This window comes from Nelusetta ayraudi, unplaced genomic scaffold (genome assembly GCF_046127955.1).
Source record: "Nelusetta ayraudi isolate G7.1 ecotype Tasmania unplaced genomic scaffold, CSIRO-AGI_Nayr_v1 ptg000220l, whole genome shotgun sequence".
NCBI lineage: Eukaryota > Metazoa > Chordata > Actinopteri > Tetraodontiformes > Monacanthidae > Nelusetta > Nelusetta ayraudi.
In genome coordinates, this window is record NW_027466269.1 from 221,270 (window position 1) to 239,115 (window position 17,846).

At 48.4% G+C, this 17,846-nt stretch overlaps 1 protein-coding gene and 1 long non-coding RNA gene across 2 annotated transcripts; one reads left to right on the plus strand and one right to left on the minus strand.

The window, feature by feature from the left end:
* Positions 1-10,158: 10,158 nt before the first annotated feature.
* On the minus strand, positions 10,159-17,776 carry LOC142881852 (C1q-related factor-like). Its single transcript, XM_076016217.1, has 3 exons — positions 16,446-17,776; positions 13,749-14,517; positions 10,159-10,360 (listed from the first exon to the last, which is right to left on the minus strand). The coding sequence occupies exons 1-3, from the start codon at positions 16,523-16,525 to the stop codon at positions 10,181-10,183; spliced, it is 1,029 nt and encodes a 342-aa protein (XP_075872332.1). The 5' UTR covers positions 16,526-17,776; the 3' UTR covers positions 10,159-10,180.
* On the plus strand, positions 11,873-12,381 carry LOC142881854 (uncharacterized). The gene is made up of 3 exons (XR_012925714.1): positions 11,873-11,944; positions 12,012-12,060; positions 12,277-12,381. It is a non-coding gene; the product is annotated as an uncharacterized LOC142881854 (long non-coding RNA).
* Positions 17,777-17,846: the final 70 nt, after the last annotated feature.

Consider the following 17,846-nt stretch of genomic DNA (forward strand, 5'->3'; position numbering starts at 1 on the left):
ACAACAGCGGCAATAGTAAGAACAGCGGCAGCAGTAACAGCAGCGGCAGCAGTAACAACAGCGGCAGTAGTAGCAACAGCGGCAGTAGTAAGAACAGCGGCAGCAGTAACAACAGCGGCAGCAGTAACAACAGCTGCAGTAGTAACAACAGCGGCAGCAGTAACAACAGCGGCAGCAGTAACAACAGCTGCAGTAGTAACAACAGCGGCAGCAGTAACAACAGCGGCAGTAGTAGCAACAGCGGCAGTAGTAAGAACAGCGGCAGCAGTAACAACAGCGGCAGTAGTAACAACAGCGGCAGCAGTAACAACAGCTGCAGTAGTAACAACAGCGGCAGCAGTAACAACAGCGGCAGTAGTAGCAACAGCGGCAGTAGTAAGAACAGCGGCAGCAGTAACAACAGCGGCAGTAGTAACAACAGCGGCAGTAGTAAGAACAGCGGCAGCAGTAACAACAGCGGCAGCAGTAACAACAGCTGCAGTAGTAACAACAGCGGCAGCAGTAACAACAGCGGCAGTAGTAAGAACAGCGGCAGCAGTAACAACAGCTGCAGTAGTAACAACAGCGGCAGCAGTAACAACAGCGGCAGTAGTAAGAACAGCGGCAGCAGTAACAACAGCTGCAGTAGTAAGAACAGCGGCAGCAGTAACAACAGCGGCAGTAGTAACAACAGCGGCAGCAGTAGCAACAGTAGTAACAGCGGCAGCAGTAACAGCAGCGGCAGCAGTAAGAACAGCGGCAGCAGTAACAACAGCGGCAGTAGTAAGAACAGCGGCAGCAGTAACAACAGCGGCAGCAGTAACAACAGCGGCAGCAGTAACAGCAGCGGCAGTAGTAACAACAGCGGCAGCAGTAACAACAGCGGCAGTAGTAACAACAGCGGCAGCAGTAACAACAGCGGCAGTAGTAAGAACAGCGGCAGCAGTAACAGCAGCGGCAGTAGTAACAACAGCGGCAGCAGTAACAACAGCGGCAGTAGTAAGAACAGCGGCAGCAGTAACAGCAGCGGCAGCAGTAACAACAGCGGCAGCAGTAACAGCAGCGGCAGCAGTAACAACAGCGGCAGCAGTAGCAACAGTAGTAACAGCGGCAGCAGTAACAGCAGCGGCAGCAGTAAGAACAGTGGCAGCAGTAACAACAGCGGCAGCAGTAACAACAGCGGCAGCAGTAAGAACAGCGGCAGCAGTAACAGCAGCGGCAGTAGTAACAACAGCGGCAGTAGTAACAACAGTAGTAACAGCGGCAGCAGTAACAACAGCGGCAGCAGTAACAGTAGTAACTAACAGCAGCAGCAGCAGCGTCTCAGAACCCGGTCGGTGTTTCTGTGGTCACAGTGAACAAGTCTCCCAACGCTGCTTTGTTTCTCCTCTGAGGCTGCCTCCCTCCTGATCCGGGGTGAGGGTGGGTGAGGGTGGGGAGGGGTTAAAGTGCTTTACAGCCAGCTGTTCAGCAGAGATTTCCTTTTCGCGCCCTTTCCTCCCCCTCCCCTCCTCCGCCTCCCCCATCCTGCCCCGAGTGTTTGCGCCTCAGACACGGGCGCAGGCCAGACAGAGGCAGAGCGTGGAGGCACGACTATATCTGCAACCGGCGAGTGTGAACGCCTCGGGCCGACTGAATGGCAGCGACGTCTCCGTCTGAATATAAATGGGCTTTAATACCGAAAGGTGTCGAGCTAAAAGGTGAAAGTCCCCGAGTTGCCTTGTTAAGACTCTTCTTTTTTTTTTTGCTGAAGGTGCAGCGATGCAGGACGACAATCCGCGCGGTTTGTGCGCGTGTGTGTGTGTGTGTGTGTGTGTCGTTGTGGGTTCTCACCGGGAGCGGGGCCAATAATTTTGCAACGGCGGGGGGCAAAGACTTCTATAATCTCGCCATCGTGTTGAGAGAGCCGAGCCCACGGCGCCTCGGCGCCTCGACATTTTGGAACCCTCCTGTCTGAGTGAGTTTTTCATCATTACCACCTGCCTGCCGCCATCAGGGCCGGGAAAACTGCTGCCGTGACCGCGGAGGAGGCCAAGAAAAGAATAAATGGCCTGTCTGAGCTGCAGCTCAACAGTTTGAATTTTTCTTTGAACAGTTTGCGTAGATTTTGTTTTTGAACTGGAACTTAATCTTTCACTGGTTAAGGGTGATGACCCGTTTATTCATTTATTTACAGTATTCATTCATTCATTCATTCATTCATTCATTCATTCATTCATTCAGTCAGTCAGTCATTCATTTGACAGGGACAATGCAGTCCAACATAGTTACAGGCTTGCTGCTGAAGTGATGCGTACAGAGTTTACGGCGAATGCCAATTCTCCAACTCCAGTTCCTGCTAGGGCTTTTCCGCAATGTTGCAGCACAATATGAAATGTGTATGAAACCCATCATGTGGTCCCTGCTGAAGGTATTGTGAGTTCAGTATTCATCAGGGGTTGCTGCAGACCATTCAGCCTCCTGTTGAATCGAGACATTGGCAATTTAAGAGCGACTCTGTTGTCCGCGGGGCGCAAATGACGTCCGACTTTTGATGCTGATGTTCCACTCCAGATTTTTTTTTACTTCTTGATGTTCCTCGTTTCAAAAAGTGGAGGGGATCAAAACAGTGGACACATCCGGGAAAAGTATTGAGAGCGTTTCACTTTGTTTTTTGTTGCACATTTAGTCATTTTACAGCCTTATTTCGAAATGGATCATTTTTTTCCCCTTAAATTTCACATCAAGTCATGACAACATGAGATTTTTTGCAAATGTATTTAAAATAATTAAAAAAAAACAACAACCTTAGAATTCACATGTACACAAGCATTCTCCTTCATGATAGCCAGATAAATAGATCAGGTGATTAATTCGAAATTCCAGACTTTTTTTTTTTTTTTTTTTTTTTTAAAGAAAAGGGATCTTTCATTTGCTCAGAAACACAATATAACATTTAAACCTCAAATTTAAAGGCTCAGTCTGGAGCATTTAGTGGCCCCTAATGGTGAGAAAGCATATTGCGGGTCATTGTTATGCCCGTGGCGGTGTTGTCAAGCGATGGGCTGCAGTCCGACTGCTGGTTGGCTGAAGGAGGAGCCGCTTCGCAGAGAGCAGGTGACTTTTGCATCACTCTGCAAATATATATTTTTTCTATCATCAGCAGATTCCACCTGGGGAAAGGTCACCCCCGGGGCGACTTCCACTCCTCTTGATCTCCTGACATCGTTCCGATTACAGCGGTGGTGTCAGGTTGGAATCGCCAAGCCCTGAGCAGATCCAGGTTCAGAGCGACTGCAGCTGTTTATTGTCAATTATGGGGCATAACATCCAAAGATTGGATCTACTCGAATTGCAGTGCAGTGGAGTTTAAAGAACTGAAGACACCAAATTATTATTTCAGTCGTCATCAATGGAGAATCAGGTCCACTTGTTATCCCTTTAAGCTGAGCAGTTTATTTTAAGTGACTTGAAATAACCTGATATCTACATAATTGTATTTTCTCTCTCTTGCTCCCTGTAAATGTTTCATATTGGAACTCTACATTTAAACCACCGCTTTATAGAATTATCTGCTCTGAAAACGCACATTTACAAGCCTTTACTAAAAGTCAGGCCACTTACTGCCTGCAGCGACGTCCTGCAATCCTCAATTTACAGGGCTGTGACAATTTTCCAACCGGCGACGAGCTCCTGTGAATGAATTATGAAAAAGTAATTTAAAACCCAGATGTTGCGGGGGGGGGGGGGGGACGACGACGACGACAACATTCGACAGACGTACCAACAAGCTATCAGCCTTGAAACGCCTTCCGAAAGACGAGAGTTCATTCTGGTTTGGATCATTTTAATGTAAAAATTGGCAGAAAACATACAAAAAAAACCAAAAAAACCTTGATAAGCCTTTTTTTTTTTTCATTGTTTCCCAGTATAGCCGGTCGCACGTGAGAAGAGCAAGCTGGGCTGAGAAGAACTGTAATGTTCTTGAACTCCGGCATCTGGTGTCATGCCGAGGAAGGGGACACTTGCAGCGCCTCCGTGGCCCCTTGTCATGCTGCATCGGCGGCGGCGCGGTGAGGTAAAGAGACAGGCAAACGCGCCAGCGGAGCCTCCCCAGCCACATGACTCAGCCTGTCCCTGTGCGTTAGCCCCGGCTCAGTCAGAGCTATGAGGGAACAAGGACGTCTGCATTGAGTCACTGACACACTGGACAGTCACCCGGATCAGGCAGAAAAAGTAGCGGGATGTGAGCTTTCATGTTTGGGAAAACATGCACCGGTCGCAGTCGTGCTGAGACGCCTTTAGTGCGTGTTCTGTCTGCGAGTCTGTTTGTCTGCTTGTCCGTCTGCAACCTGGCTCTAGTGTTGCCAACTTTCAGAAAAATAAATGAGGCGTCCCGCAGTGCGCGGGGCCATGGCCATCACAGGCCAGTGGCTCGCCAGTAGTGTTAAATCACGCAAGCTACGCAGCCAGTACGCAGTTGTTGTGTATGGGTTGCGCAGTGGTATTGCCTGCAGCTATGCAGAAGACGTTTTTGAACGCAAACTCTATGGAAACCGAACGTGAGTTTGCATCGAAAATTAATTTACGTTCAAGACAACTCAGAAATACGGACATTCAAAACTGGACGTACCATTTCATGGTCAAATATGGGACAATTCTGTATCTTAAGGGACGGTTGGCAACTCTACCTGGCTCATCTGCAAGTGGTGCCAAACGGTTGCCAAAACAAACCGGCTCCCTGCAGGTCACCCATTACTTTAGCAGCTTCAGCAGAGCTGCTGCGATTTAGTGAAACTCTGCGGTGCAGCGAAGACACTCTACGAGGAGAAAAAGTGGGGCACAGATGAAACCAAATTCATTGATACTCTCTGCCAAAGAAGTGTCCCTCAACTGAGACAAACTCTCGTTGAGGACAAGAGCATCAGCGTGATCTGTTGCAAGGGGCCTCAACACAATCCACTTAACAGACAGAAAGTTCATCCAACTACCTTGCCTGGATTTTTTTTTTCTCATTGGACCCTCTTAACTCCCAAATCCAACCAGTAGATTAGTCGTAGTGGAGCGTTCCAGTGGCTGAAAACACTTCTTCACTGCCATCAGGTGCTTCAGAAGTCCGTCACCTCGTGATGGGCAAACTCTTACAAACACACTCGGAAATGTTTTGACGCCTGGATTGAAGAGGTCGCCTGAAAATACACGTCTCATCTCTGGTCTCGCTGAGCGCCCCCCCGCCGCACCCCCCACCCTCATCCCAGTTGTAACTGATGAGGAAGCGGCGGGGACTGATGGCACCATTGTCCTTTTCACAATGGCGCCATGATTTCAGGTCTGTCGGAGATCAGTCACCACCGTGCGGGTTCTCCGTTCAATCACAGCTCTCGTCGTGTCTGCTGACGCTTTGACAGCCGAGGACGTCTGTCGGGATTTTTCATAACGTGCGTATCGAATTGCACATTGTGCAAACATGACCAAAGGGCCATGATGTTGCTGTCGTTTGTTTCTGCATCACCACTTGCACTGCACTCAGTCAGTGTGTCTACCTGGTTAATAGGGTATCGCCTTACTCCAATGATGATCAGTTTTAAAATGCATGCAAAAACCTGAATCTGACTGAAATGAGTTCTCTTAAATTAGAGAAAGAGAAATCCCACCTGGACACGCTCAAGATCTGCTCCCACGGCTGTTTCTACCTATTTTTAATTTTCATCCTGAACACCTGAGCAGCAGTTCCACATCATTAACATACCCACATCACTGAAGAAAACAGCCTTATTTATTTAGGACCGTTGCTCTATTCCTGACTGCGACAACGCTGGTTTTCACCTCCTTGTTGGATCCTCCAAATGTCTTCACGCGGACCAAAACTGGGCGATCTCGGAGGGCGGAGCTAATACCTGACTGGGGATGTGGCCACCAATCTGGGAGAGGCGCAACTGCTGTTAGTGGCTTCACAAAGGGCCAGAACGAAATGTGTGTTTTAGCGCACGCCTTTGAAAAAAAAAAGATGAGAAACGCAAGTGCAGGAGGGACTTTTCTCACTTCTCTGGAACGTGGCTGCTCATTGTTTGTGTGCAATGTCATGAAAAGATTCTGGCAACAAACATGTTTTGCTAAGATTGTAGATTTACACAGACAAACAATTCACACAATTGCACTCAGTGCAGGTGCGTGTGTGCGTGTGTGCTGCTGTGTTGCTGTGCAGGAGCGTGAAGAGCCCGACGATTAAAGCCTCAATCTCCAGTTTGTATCTGCCCCCCGGCGAGTTAAGTGCGGATGGCTAAGATAAGAGCAGCAAGGGCTCATTAACGTCACTTCAGACATTTCGGCAAAAGGTTGTGTCTCCCAGTCATGCTTTCACCAAAGACACACGCAGTGAAACACACTGGCCAGCCGGTACACTGACCCAGACACACACACACCTGCATTGGTTCTCTGCAGTGGCCTGATAAGACTGTCGCCTTACCAAATGTCAAGCTGAAGCCATCTCGCCTTTTAACCGTGATAGTGAGAGCGCCGCGGAGTGAATGAAGCAAAACTTCCCTCCGTTACATTTGCGTCCGCTGGAGATTACCTACATTAAAACAAGACCGCGGCGCCCCAGACATAATCTCTCAAATCCCCTCGACTTAAGAAGTGATGAAAAGAGGTACAGTTGCAAAATCTCAAGTCCGAGTCCAAGAGACGGACGGAGCTTACGTCAACAAAAAGAAGCTTATGGGCGCGACTCTGCAGAGAGAAACACTTATCTCCAAACCCTGGACCTGCTTAGAGCCGGGCAGGACACGGGATGAGACGAGAGCCAAAGGTTCAGCCGTCGCCGCGACCGTCCTGATGCCGTTTCATCACAAAATTAAAACAGCGGCAGCTCCACCGAGCGTCCTTCCGGGGAGGTTGTTCAGCAGGGGGGGGGGGGAGTCACCATCAAAGCCGCAAACAGCCGGGAGGAGGCATCGGTGACACTCTCAGCAGCACAATAGCCCAAGTTGAGCAGGATGAGGTGGAAGATGGTCTCTGCCCAGGGGATTTAGTCTTTATTTATCTATTTATTTCCACTCTGGGCCGTTGAGTTTGATAAACGGCTGCAGAAAGAATTGTTGGACGGCTAAATAGGAGGGTCCTTTGTTCTTGAGCTGCGTGATGCAATAATAAGCATTATTTGCAGCCATGCTGGCAGGGCTAATTACTGCTACTTACTTTGCCCAATCAGCCCCACAATCCTTTGCACCAGGAGGACCATGCACTCTTTTTCGTTTTACATGCATTTGGTGTTGCTGTGTCAACAGTTACTACCACCTCCTGACCCCCAGTCATTTATTATCATGTTAATAATTGATCCACCTTTTTTCCGTTTCAGTTTCCCGCAACTGTGCTGTTGCTGCTGAGATTTTTTTTTTTTCCCACAAGTGCCTCATAACATTTTTGTACAGAAGCGTGTTCATTCTGGTGCATTTACTCGCAAATTCATGAGAGCGATAGTGTTGTGCGTGTGTGTGTGTGTGTGTGTGTGTGTGTGTGTGTGTGTGTGGTCCCCTCTGCTCCCTCCACCCTGGAGACTTCATGAGAAGATGCAGCAGACTAGTGGGCAGCAGCAGCAGCAGCAGCAGCAGCAGCAACAGCAGCAGCGTGGGCCTCGCAAACGGTCTCAGCTCTGAAAGCTGTTGGTGTGCAGGCGGGCGGGCGGGCGACCGACCCGGTGGCCCGGCGGCGCTCGTCTTTGACATGGTGACATGAAGTCTCTAATCTGACGATGTGCTCATACGCCCCGCGAGAAGAAAACAGCGTGCGCTGGCGCTCGGCCGCCCCGTGGCTCGGATGACCTCTGCTTAAGAGCGGACCCTGCGTCTCTTAATTGTGTCTGGAGGAATTCTGCTGTCTCAAGAAGAGCTTAACTTTGGGCCCTGGAGGACTTGGTGGCCCTTTTCCTGCACGGAGGAGTTAAACAGGCACGAGGATGCTGTGACACGGCAGCCTGGCGCTTTTCTTTCGTTTTCAATCAACAGAACGCTTGTGCGCCCTCCTCTTCCTCAAGCAGCAACAGCAACAGGGCTGCATCTACTTCTGCCTCTGAGCTGAGTTAATTAAAGGCAACGCAGGAATGACATTTGGTTCCATGGTTGTTGTTTTTTAAAGCGGTGAATGCTCTCTCTCTCTCTCTCTCTCTCTCTCTCTCTCTCTCTCTCTCTCTCTCTCTCTCTCGCGCTTTCACCCTGTCAAAACTTTTGCCGCCCAAACTTCCAGCTCGGCGCCGGGCCGAGTCAAAGGGGAATTACGTCCAAAGAATTTCACAATATCCCAGTGAGCTCTTAAGAAAATAGACTTCTGTGTGTGGACTGGGTTTTACAGATTTCCCCCCCCGGAAGCTGTTTTTTTTCCCCCTCTTCTGTGCCACTGGTGTCACAGCGGAGCCTAATTTGCCTGGATTACTTCCCGCCACTGATCTAAGCTTGTGTGATACGTTCTAACACCCGTCCACTGGCTTTCATGTCTCTCCCGTGTAAGCAGGAGGTGGAAAAAAAAAAAGAAAAATCTTATATATGTACATATAAACCATGTAATCCTGTGATTATGCAAGACTGTTATTTGCAGCTTCATTTGGCCTTTAATGCAGCTCTTAATGCTGCGCTCCTCTTCTCCTCATCTCCGTACCGATTGCCTCCTGCTGTGCTCGGCCGCTAACATTTGCGGGAGTATAAACGCCGACTTCCGATGCAGATCAGACACAGCAAAGTGAAGATAAAGAGAAATGTGCCGGAAAGCACAAAACAACAAAGAGAAATAAACACCTTTGTTTTAATGAAAAACAGTCAAAGCCACGGATGTTTCTCTCAGGCCGAATCAAGTGGTCTCAATTTTTGTTCACACGCGAGCAGCCGTGCACACACACACACACACACACACACACACACACACACACACACACACACACACACACACACACACACGCGCGCGCGCAAACACACACACACAGAGAAGGACACACCGTGCTTTCTCAGACAAATGATCAGCTGTCGTCATGCACAAACCAAACAATAGCGGAGCAACCATCACATGATGAATGTGCAGCTACAGGATGTTGGTTATTTTTTAACAGCTATTTTTAATCAACAGACATCAACTCATGTCGTGACATCAAAGGTCAATACCGGATGGACACTGGCGGACAGTTTTACAAATATAATGGGCTGAGATGACTTTAATATATGACTTTTTCTCGTTAACTCAACACAACAGGACACAGTACACTTTTTTTGTTCTGCTTTTTTTTTTTTTTCCCTCCACGCTGCCAGTCCACACAAGCGAAATCTCATTTTGGCAGCTGATATTTAACAAAACTGGCAAGAAAGAAAAGGAGAAAATCCATCAACTCAGTCGATGAAGCACGACATCTTTTGAGTTTTTTTGTGTTTTTCGTTTTTTTTTTTTACGCCCATACAGAAAACATAAAACAGCACATACACAGTCAGCCAAAACCATGTCTACACACATCAGGAAAAGAAAAACTTGCATAAATATTTGATTATTAAATAAATAAGTGGTGCCTCAAAGTGACGGCTATTGGCTTACAGATATATGTGTGTACGGTCAACTACTGCTTGGGTAACGTTGGCCAAAGTGTCTGATGGGATAGCTGCACATGCATTCTCAATGTCTTGTCTTAGGGGCCACCAATGTAGTGGGTTTCCCGCGATACACAACATCCTTCAGGGTCCCCCATAGGTGAGAGTCTGCAGGTGTCAAATCGGGAGAACGTTCAATCAAATATTTACGCAAGTCGTTTCTTCCCCAGATGTGTGTAAACATTGTTTTTGGCTGACTCTGTACACAAACGCACGGCTGGACCTCCATGCAGCCCGGTTGGACACGACGAATGGCTGGAGAAGATGACGGCGAGGCCTCCTGCCCTTGTCACAACTGCTTGTCACCGCAGCTCCGGCGCGACGCGCGGCCGCGGCCGTCGACGTCGCTCAAAGTCCGTCCGATCAGCAGGCGTGGCCCCCTGTGTGTGGAGGATGTGTGGAAGCGGCGGACGTGTTCCCCATAACCACAGATCTGACGGACAGGTCAGTGGCTACGGGCAACGTCCACCTTTCTAGCTGCTGAGTGCCAGGTTGGAAGTCAGGGGAGTGGTGATAGAGTCCCGCCACCTCTCCTGGACCTCTCCCACCGCCACCGCCACCGCCACCGCCACCACCCCCTCCCCCACTCCGGATCCCGGCCCTCAGTCGGCGTAGAGGATGAACCCTGAGAAGGTGCTGTATTTGTTGCTGTTGCCGCCGTGGGCTTTGCCGCCGTCCAGCTTGATGAAAACCTCATCGCCGGCGTCCAAATGCAGGATGACACTGTTGCTGGCGTAGTCATAACTCTGGTCCTGGTCCTGGGCGATGGCGCTGGCTCGGACCTGCAGCGTGACACACACACACACACACACACACACACACACACACATACACAGTCATGGGACGGAGACAATGTTATGACAAGGACCGTAAATTGGTTTAAAAGCTGCATCTCTCTGAATTCTTTTTTTTTTAAATTTGAAAATATTTTGTATTTATATGAAAAATTAATCAACATGGAAAATGAGTCGTTCTCCGCTGTACCATTAAAATAGATATTAATTAAAATTGATAGATTTTGTGTATACATATATACATACATATATATGCATGTATATATGTACACACAAACACACACACATATATAGACATATAACTTTTTAAATTTTATTATACACACATATATATATATATTTATATATATATATATATATGTATATATATATTTGAATACCCATGTTTAATGGGACAGCCATGAACGATTCATTTCCCGAACACTCCGCAGTAAACGGCACACTTAGCCCTCTGTTTACAGCCTCCTGCTAAAACTGATGCTTTGTTAGACCTTCCACATGTTTGCGAGGCAACAAAAAGCGAGTTGCTCTCTGGCAGAGAGTATTTGTCACTCACCTGGGAGAGGTTCCACTGCCCTTTGTGACATCACAAAGAGCTTTGTTTCCGTAACTGCTGTGTTTCAGCACACACCTTTCACTTTTGACAAGTCGGCCGACTTGTTATTGTTCGAAATTTTATATTTGTGAGTTTTTGGTTGTTTTTGAAACTATGGGACCTTTAAATATTGCAAATAGGGTTTGACATGTGAGGCTGAGATTAGCCCCGTGGATGCTTGCAGACATCACGATGCACATGCATTCTTTTTTTCTTCTTTCTTTTTTTCTCTTGAAAGCGCATGAGTGCACCAACCAAAAAAAGAAAGTGTTGTGCCGAGTGTGTCTGAGAGTCGGTGTAATGTGTGTCCCCTGTAGTGAGTATCTTCATCTCCTCTTATGACTCAACCGGGAAGCCGGGGCTTTGACTCAGTCTGCCTCTGAGGACGAGGAGGAGCAGCGGGCGCTCCCTCTCTCCCCCCTGCCCCCCGCTCCGTGTCTCACGAGCCGCTCTCGCAGTTCGTCCCACCTTTGGGTCGGAGCTCCGGAAATGTCACGTCCTCCTGAATACGGCTGTCAGCGCGTCAACGCTGCCTAATTACAGAGGGTGTCGGGAGTCGAGACACTGAAGAACATCCAACCAGTGCCTCTGCCCCAACTCCCGCCCTTTGTCCTCAGTGAATGTGTGATGATCTGGGTTGCCCGGTTTGGCTGTGGTGGCGTCGCGACCTCACTGACGACCAAAAAAAGACCTTTAACCCTAAAATTTAGACCAAAGAGTGAAAACTGAGCTGTGATTTTATGACAAATTGATCGTGTTTCTGTAGATAATTTCATTACGGGTGATTACCTGGTCCCTTCTTGCTCAGCAGACTCTAATTATTCTGTTTGCTTTTGTCATTGTCAACATCAAACTGCAGGGACTCGGCGTGCAGATTCAGTGACGATTTCATTTCTTCAAACAGACAACAACTGTGCAGTGTTACCAGATGGCTCTGAAGACTCTATATGGACTATGGGAACCTGGGATAGAGGTCGGTGTGTGTCTATGTGTATGTGTATATGAAACTCGGCCTTGCACCCTGTGTCGTTTCCCTTCAAAGAGAGCAGACAGACGCAGAGAGGTGCGAAGCTGCAAAGAAATCCACCAACAGGTGAGTCATCGCCTCTAAACATAGAGAACTAAACATCGTTATCGCCATGTCCATATTGAGTACATCTGTTAGTCTGCTGCTTAAACTACAGTTCAATTAACATTTTTTTTCTAATTGTGTGGGTTTTTTTTTTTAGATGTAAAAAAAGAGCATCCATTCTTTGTGGTGAGAAGCTCTACATTTGTGCCTGGAATAAATACTTATTTTGATGTCCAGCAGGGACGACAGGTTGAGGACCTGCATGGACGGCGTGGAAGTTCACCAGCATCTGAGTGTGTTTCACTGCACATTACTGCCTACAATAAACACAGTTGATACACAGGCGATAATCAATGCAGCGGAACATCCATCCTTGAGTTGAAATGGTCATTAAATGAATAAAGATGTGATTTCGAGGACCTCAAAAAAAATGCTCTCTCTCTCTCTCTCGCTCTCTCTCTCTCTCTCTCTCTCTCTCTCTCTTTCTAATAGCCTCCCAAATGTGGCCACTGTTGTTGCATCACAACGCTACAGCCATGTGTGTAGTCGTGTCCATTCTGTGTGCAGCCCGACGCTGCCTGTCTGATGTGTTTTGCCGCTGAGACGTCAATGCCGGCATTTACACGCTGTTTGATCGCTCTCCTCGCTCGTCCGTCTCTCTTTGAAAGACATTCCAAAATTTGCCATGAAGATGCCAAAATGTCAAAATGAAAAAAAAAAAAAAAAAATGGCGGCAAGCCCGACGGGGGAAGGAAGGGGGGCTTCAAGAACGCCGCACCAGCAACATTCCAGCTCCGTGAAGTTTGTTGTATTTTCAAAGGGCAGCGGCTTTGAACTGGCCACAACCTGGGGCTGTGTGTGGGTGAGTGCAGGGTGGAGATAGTGCTGCCGCCTCCTCCGCTCACTTCCACAACCTGGAACATGGCTGGACGTGCCATACGCACAGATACACAATGTAGCGGCGTGCCACTGAGCACTGCCATGACACTCCGCGGCTGGACGACAACGAGACAGACCTACAATCGCCACACACATGAATGCATGACTGACTATTTGGTCTGCATCGTCCCTGGGAGTGATTTAAAGATCACATGACATTAAGGAATAGTATTTTTTTGTGTTTTGTAGGAGTGGTTTAATTTAATGTTTCCATATCGTTTTTTGAGGTCGTTTTTTTTAACTGTAGACGTAGCATTCACTATTATTTCACACATATTGGCAGCGATTGGAGACAGGATATACAGTATGTTGGGCATAGGTGAGGGGAAGCACTGGATGTGGGAGAGCACACATGTGTTCACCTGACCAGAGGTAGGAGGTCAACAACAAGAGCTGGCATGTCATACAATTGGGAACTTTCTTCAAATAAAACCAAGCAAACCTACAAGGGCTGACTGCAACCCTCTGCCTTTTGTGTCTGCGCAAAGATCACTACTGCTCTGCGTGTGCACGTAATGGCAAGGGTGGAAATTTTTCAAGGAATAGAAAATTGACATGATATGTTTATTGTCTGTGAAAGTTCTCAGTCGCCCAGGTCATCTTAATGGAGAACGGTTAAGTTGAGGCAACTGGACCCATTGAAAGATCGCAAGAACAAGTCCAGTTGCCTCACCTTCACCCTTCAGCATGTTTATTCAAGTCTCTCAATGCTACACAGTGAGTCATAAGATTATTTTGGATGGACGCTCAGATTTGAAAGAGTTACCCACCAGACCGTTCTTGATGAGGTCCGCCCACATGCTGGTGCCGTCTCCTCCCCTCATCAGCACGTTGTAGGTGAAGAAGTAGGTGCCGGGGATCTTGCAGGTGAACTTGCCCGTGGCGCCCTCATAGTTGCCGCCGATGTTGGTCACCACGTCGTCGAAGCGCAGGATGTCGTAGCCCTCCTGAGGGTTCCGCAGCCCGGCGAAGAAGGCCACCCGGGGCGAGGTGCTGTAGGTGGTGGTGCTCACCGACCCTTTGCCCCCCAAGCCCAGGATCCCCGTCCGCACGATGTCCATGCCGTCGCCTGGGGGTCCCTTGGGCCCCGGCGGACCCGGCTCTCCAGGGGGTCCCGGGGGTCCCGGCTTGCCCGGACGGCCCGGTTTGCCTTGCGGGCCGTGGGCGCTGTAGGTGGGCAGTGGTGGGCCCACGCTGTGGTCACTCAGACCCCCGCCATCGTCGTGGTCGCCGTCCACCTGCAGGCCGGCGGTGGCCGAGTCCGTGGCAGGGCCGGTGCTGGCGAAGGGGTCGCACACCATGCGGCAGGTGCCCAGCATCTCAAAGTGGCTGGAGCTGTCGTCCACGCCGCCGCCCCCGCCAGCGCCAACGGAGCTGACCAGCACAGGGATGAGGACCACCAGGACCAGGACCAGCATGACCCCCACGGCGGCCGCCACCAGGGTCTTGCGCCCGATGCTCAGCCGGGGGAGGGGCTGCGCAGCCACCGTGGAGCTCTCCGGGGTGGAAATGGTGACTGCGAGGGAGTTGCGCGTCCACCTGGCGAAACACCGCAGACGACACGATCGGCCGGGCCGGCCGGGGGGTGAGGGGGGCTGGAGAGGGAGAGGGGGGAGAGAGAGAGAGACCTCCGGTGGAGATGGCGGCGCCGGCGTGAGAGCCCGAGTGAGCGCGAGAGTGACTGACAGAGCAGGGTAGGAGTAACGGAGAGGGAGTGGAGCGAGGGACTGGAAGTGGTCCAAAGGAGAGAGAGAGAGATGATGAGGAGGGGAGTGGAGAGGGAGAGAGAGAGAGAGAGAGAGAGAGAGAGAGAGGAGGAGGAGGAGAGGAGCAGGAGAGAGAATGACTGTATGTGTGTGTGCGTTAGAGAGAGAAAGAGGAAGAGAGAGAGAGAGAGAGAGAGAGAAGCTGGGACAACAAACAAGACAGAAGGAGCAAGAGAAGGAGGAGGAAGGAGGTGGAGAAGAGCGCAACATGCAATAGCTTACTTGCTATTTAAATCGGGGCGGGGGGCACTTTCCCACAGGCTGGTGCACAGCACAGAGTGTGTGTGTGTGTGTGTGTGTGTGTGTGTGTGTGTGTGTGTGTGTGTTGAGGGCAGTTAGCACAAAAAGTGCAAATAATGAATTCAAGTTGGTGGGATGATGAAGATGGAGGTTTGTTAGATCTGTGAAACCACGGGTACCAAGAGCAAGTTGGTGGTGGGATGATGAGGGTGGAGGTGTAGGAAAAAGAGCCGAGGGAAACTGTTCATCGAGTTAAATATGTAGAGACCTTTTGCACTGTTTATGGTAATTTTATTTATTTATTTAATTCGACTGAGGGAATCAATTTTTTTTTGTATTTGTCAAAACATTTCGGTGCAGAAAAACATCTAGAGACAACTTTAATTTGTGTGTGTGTGTGTGTGTGTGTGTGTGTGTGTGTGTGTGTGTGTGTGTGTGTGTTGTTTTTTTGTTTTGTTTTTTGCCTGCATGCTGGTTAGCTTGTTAGCAAACAGTCTGCGAGAGCAAGCTGTGATGATTGAGAAACTTCTTCGTTCCTCGCACAATTCTTCTGAAACGTGCCAAACCGACCGGCGGGCAGTGAATATGGAAGCGGCAGGTTTAAGGCAATTTCACAAGCTTAACCCGTTATCACTATTTTAATTTCCCTTTGCGCTCATCCTGCAGTGACACCTGAAGGTGTGAGCGGTGAAAGGCTCAAATAGAACCTGAAATGACAAACAGCAGATGGCACATCGTCTTGTGACACATTAAAATCACTAACTGCATGCAGGGACTATTCCATTCATTCAGACAGATGCCGTCTTGACAAAATATAGCTATTAACAAATTTGCCTTATAATTGTTTTGTTCCTGATGCTAATTTGGCAGAAAAACACGTCTCATTATGAGTCATGAGTCTCACTAAGCTCATTGTTGCGTTCTTTAAAAATCATTCTGCAAAACCAGAGAAACAAGAGAATAGAATCCTCATCATATTCCAGACACATTTTTATTCGAATTATTGATTTGTGAGAAAAGCGATTGCATATTAGCCAAAGGAAATTCATTGAAAAAGAAGAATTACGACTATGTTGCTTTCGTGTCACCATTTAACCGACTTAATTTACCTTCGTTGACCAGAAGATGGCGCACACTGCTCATGTTAGTGGTGGTATCGGGTTCAATGAGAAAAAAAAAAAAAAAAAAAAAAGCGGAAGTTTCAAGTAACCAAGACGACCACGTACTCAAGGAAACCCTTTTAACCAGACCATTGCAAATAAATAAATAAATAACTAAATAAATAGAAGATAAAGATAGAAACTGTCAGCAACAATTCACCACCCCCACTCCCTGATGTGTTCTGAATAAAGCATTCCAGAATCAGAACCGGCCTGACTGACTGACGCACTCCATAGTTGGATGCATCACCCCGAGCACACTTCACACCACGAGCCCTACGCGTCAAATACATTATCTCACCTTCTTGCATCTGCAAGAATGTGCGTCACGGAGGGGCGGCAGCAGGGAAGGTGCGGACCACCCATCTCACATTCCACCATGGGCACCTCGGCTGTCTTGTCAGTAACTGGAGAGCTGAGGAGCTGATGGCAGGCTGCACTTGATGTCTATATTCAGGATGGGCCCTGGATGCATGCAAAACCATGCATGTTTTGTTTTAGCGAGAAAGATATTCATTTATTTGAATAGTGGTGTTTTTATTAATAACATTGCAATAGTTTGGTGAACAAAATTAGGCCTGTGTGGTAATGATAACCAATATTATACACACAGAAAGGAATGTTAGACGGCTGATGTTTTTCACCGCGACCCCTCTTATGAAAGCAAAGCATGTCGCCCCCCCCTCCTTGTATGTTTATCCAAGAGCTTCGAACGCAGCACTGCAACTTCCTCAATTCCTTCTTTTTGCACTCTTCCTTTTTAGGAAATAGGCCGCTTGCCTTGCAGCCCCTCTTGGGATTCTGTGGGAATTCCTGCGCTGCTCTGCGTGGCGTTTTGGTCGTCGAGCACTCAGATATAGTTGTTTCAGGTTGTGCGGCATAAACAGGGAGGAATGGAAAAAATGTGCTACGCTGTCTTTTGGGGGCCTTTGGGCAGGGCGCTGCCCAGAGTTCAGCTGTGTTCTGCTGGTGACAACAGGGAATCTAATAGGAAAACAATTGTATATACAACAATATTGTTAGCGTAACCTTTTTTTCATGCCATTCCATATACTACATTTACATTACATTATATTGCTCTGGTCTGGACTGTTCCTCCACCTAGTGGAATCTATGTTGCGTCTGTGTCAGTCACTTATATTGTATTTTTATGGTATTAAAACTGGTGGCAACTTCTATTGGAACCCAAATTTCCTTGAAAGAATTCACTCGCAGGATTAATAAAGTATCTATCTATCTATCTATCTATCTATCTATCTATCTATCTATCTATCTATCAAACCATAGTTAATGTCATACAGAAGCATTACGGAACATTCCATTGCGTTGTATCGTTAACATTAGTACGACGACGAGTTTGAAGTTCTTGGCAAACTTTGGTTCCACTGAGTTTCACTGCATTCCGATCTAACGTAACGCGTTGCTCGTTACTTTCAGAGCTGTTAAATGCCAGGAGGAGCTGGTCCGACACGCCGACCAGGAGCAGCAGCAGCAGCAGGCTGGATTCTGATCCTTTCAAACGGTAGACACGTAATTCCCTTTTTAGGGCATGGTAATCTATTACGTAATTGTAGAGAACAACTCCGGCAGAACTCGCTCGAGTCGCGCCGTTCAATGGGGGGGAGGAGCTGCCCCGGAAGTGAGTGGCACTGGTGCTCCACCAATGGTAGCGCCGAGGCGCGCGGGTTTCCCTCTCGCTGAT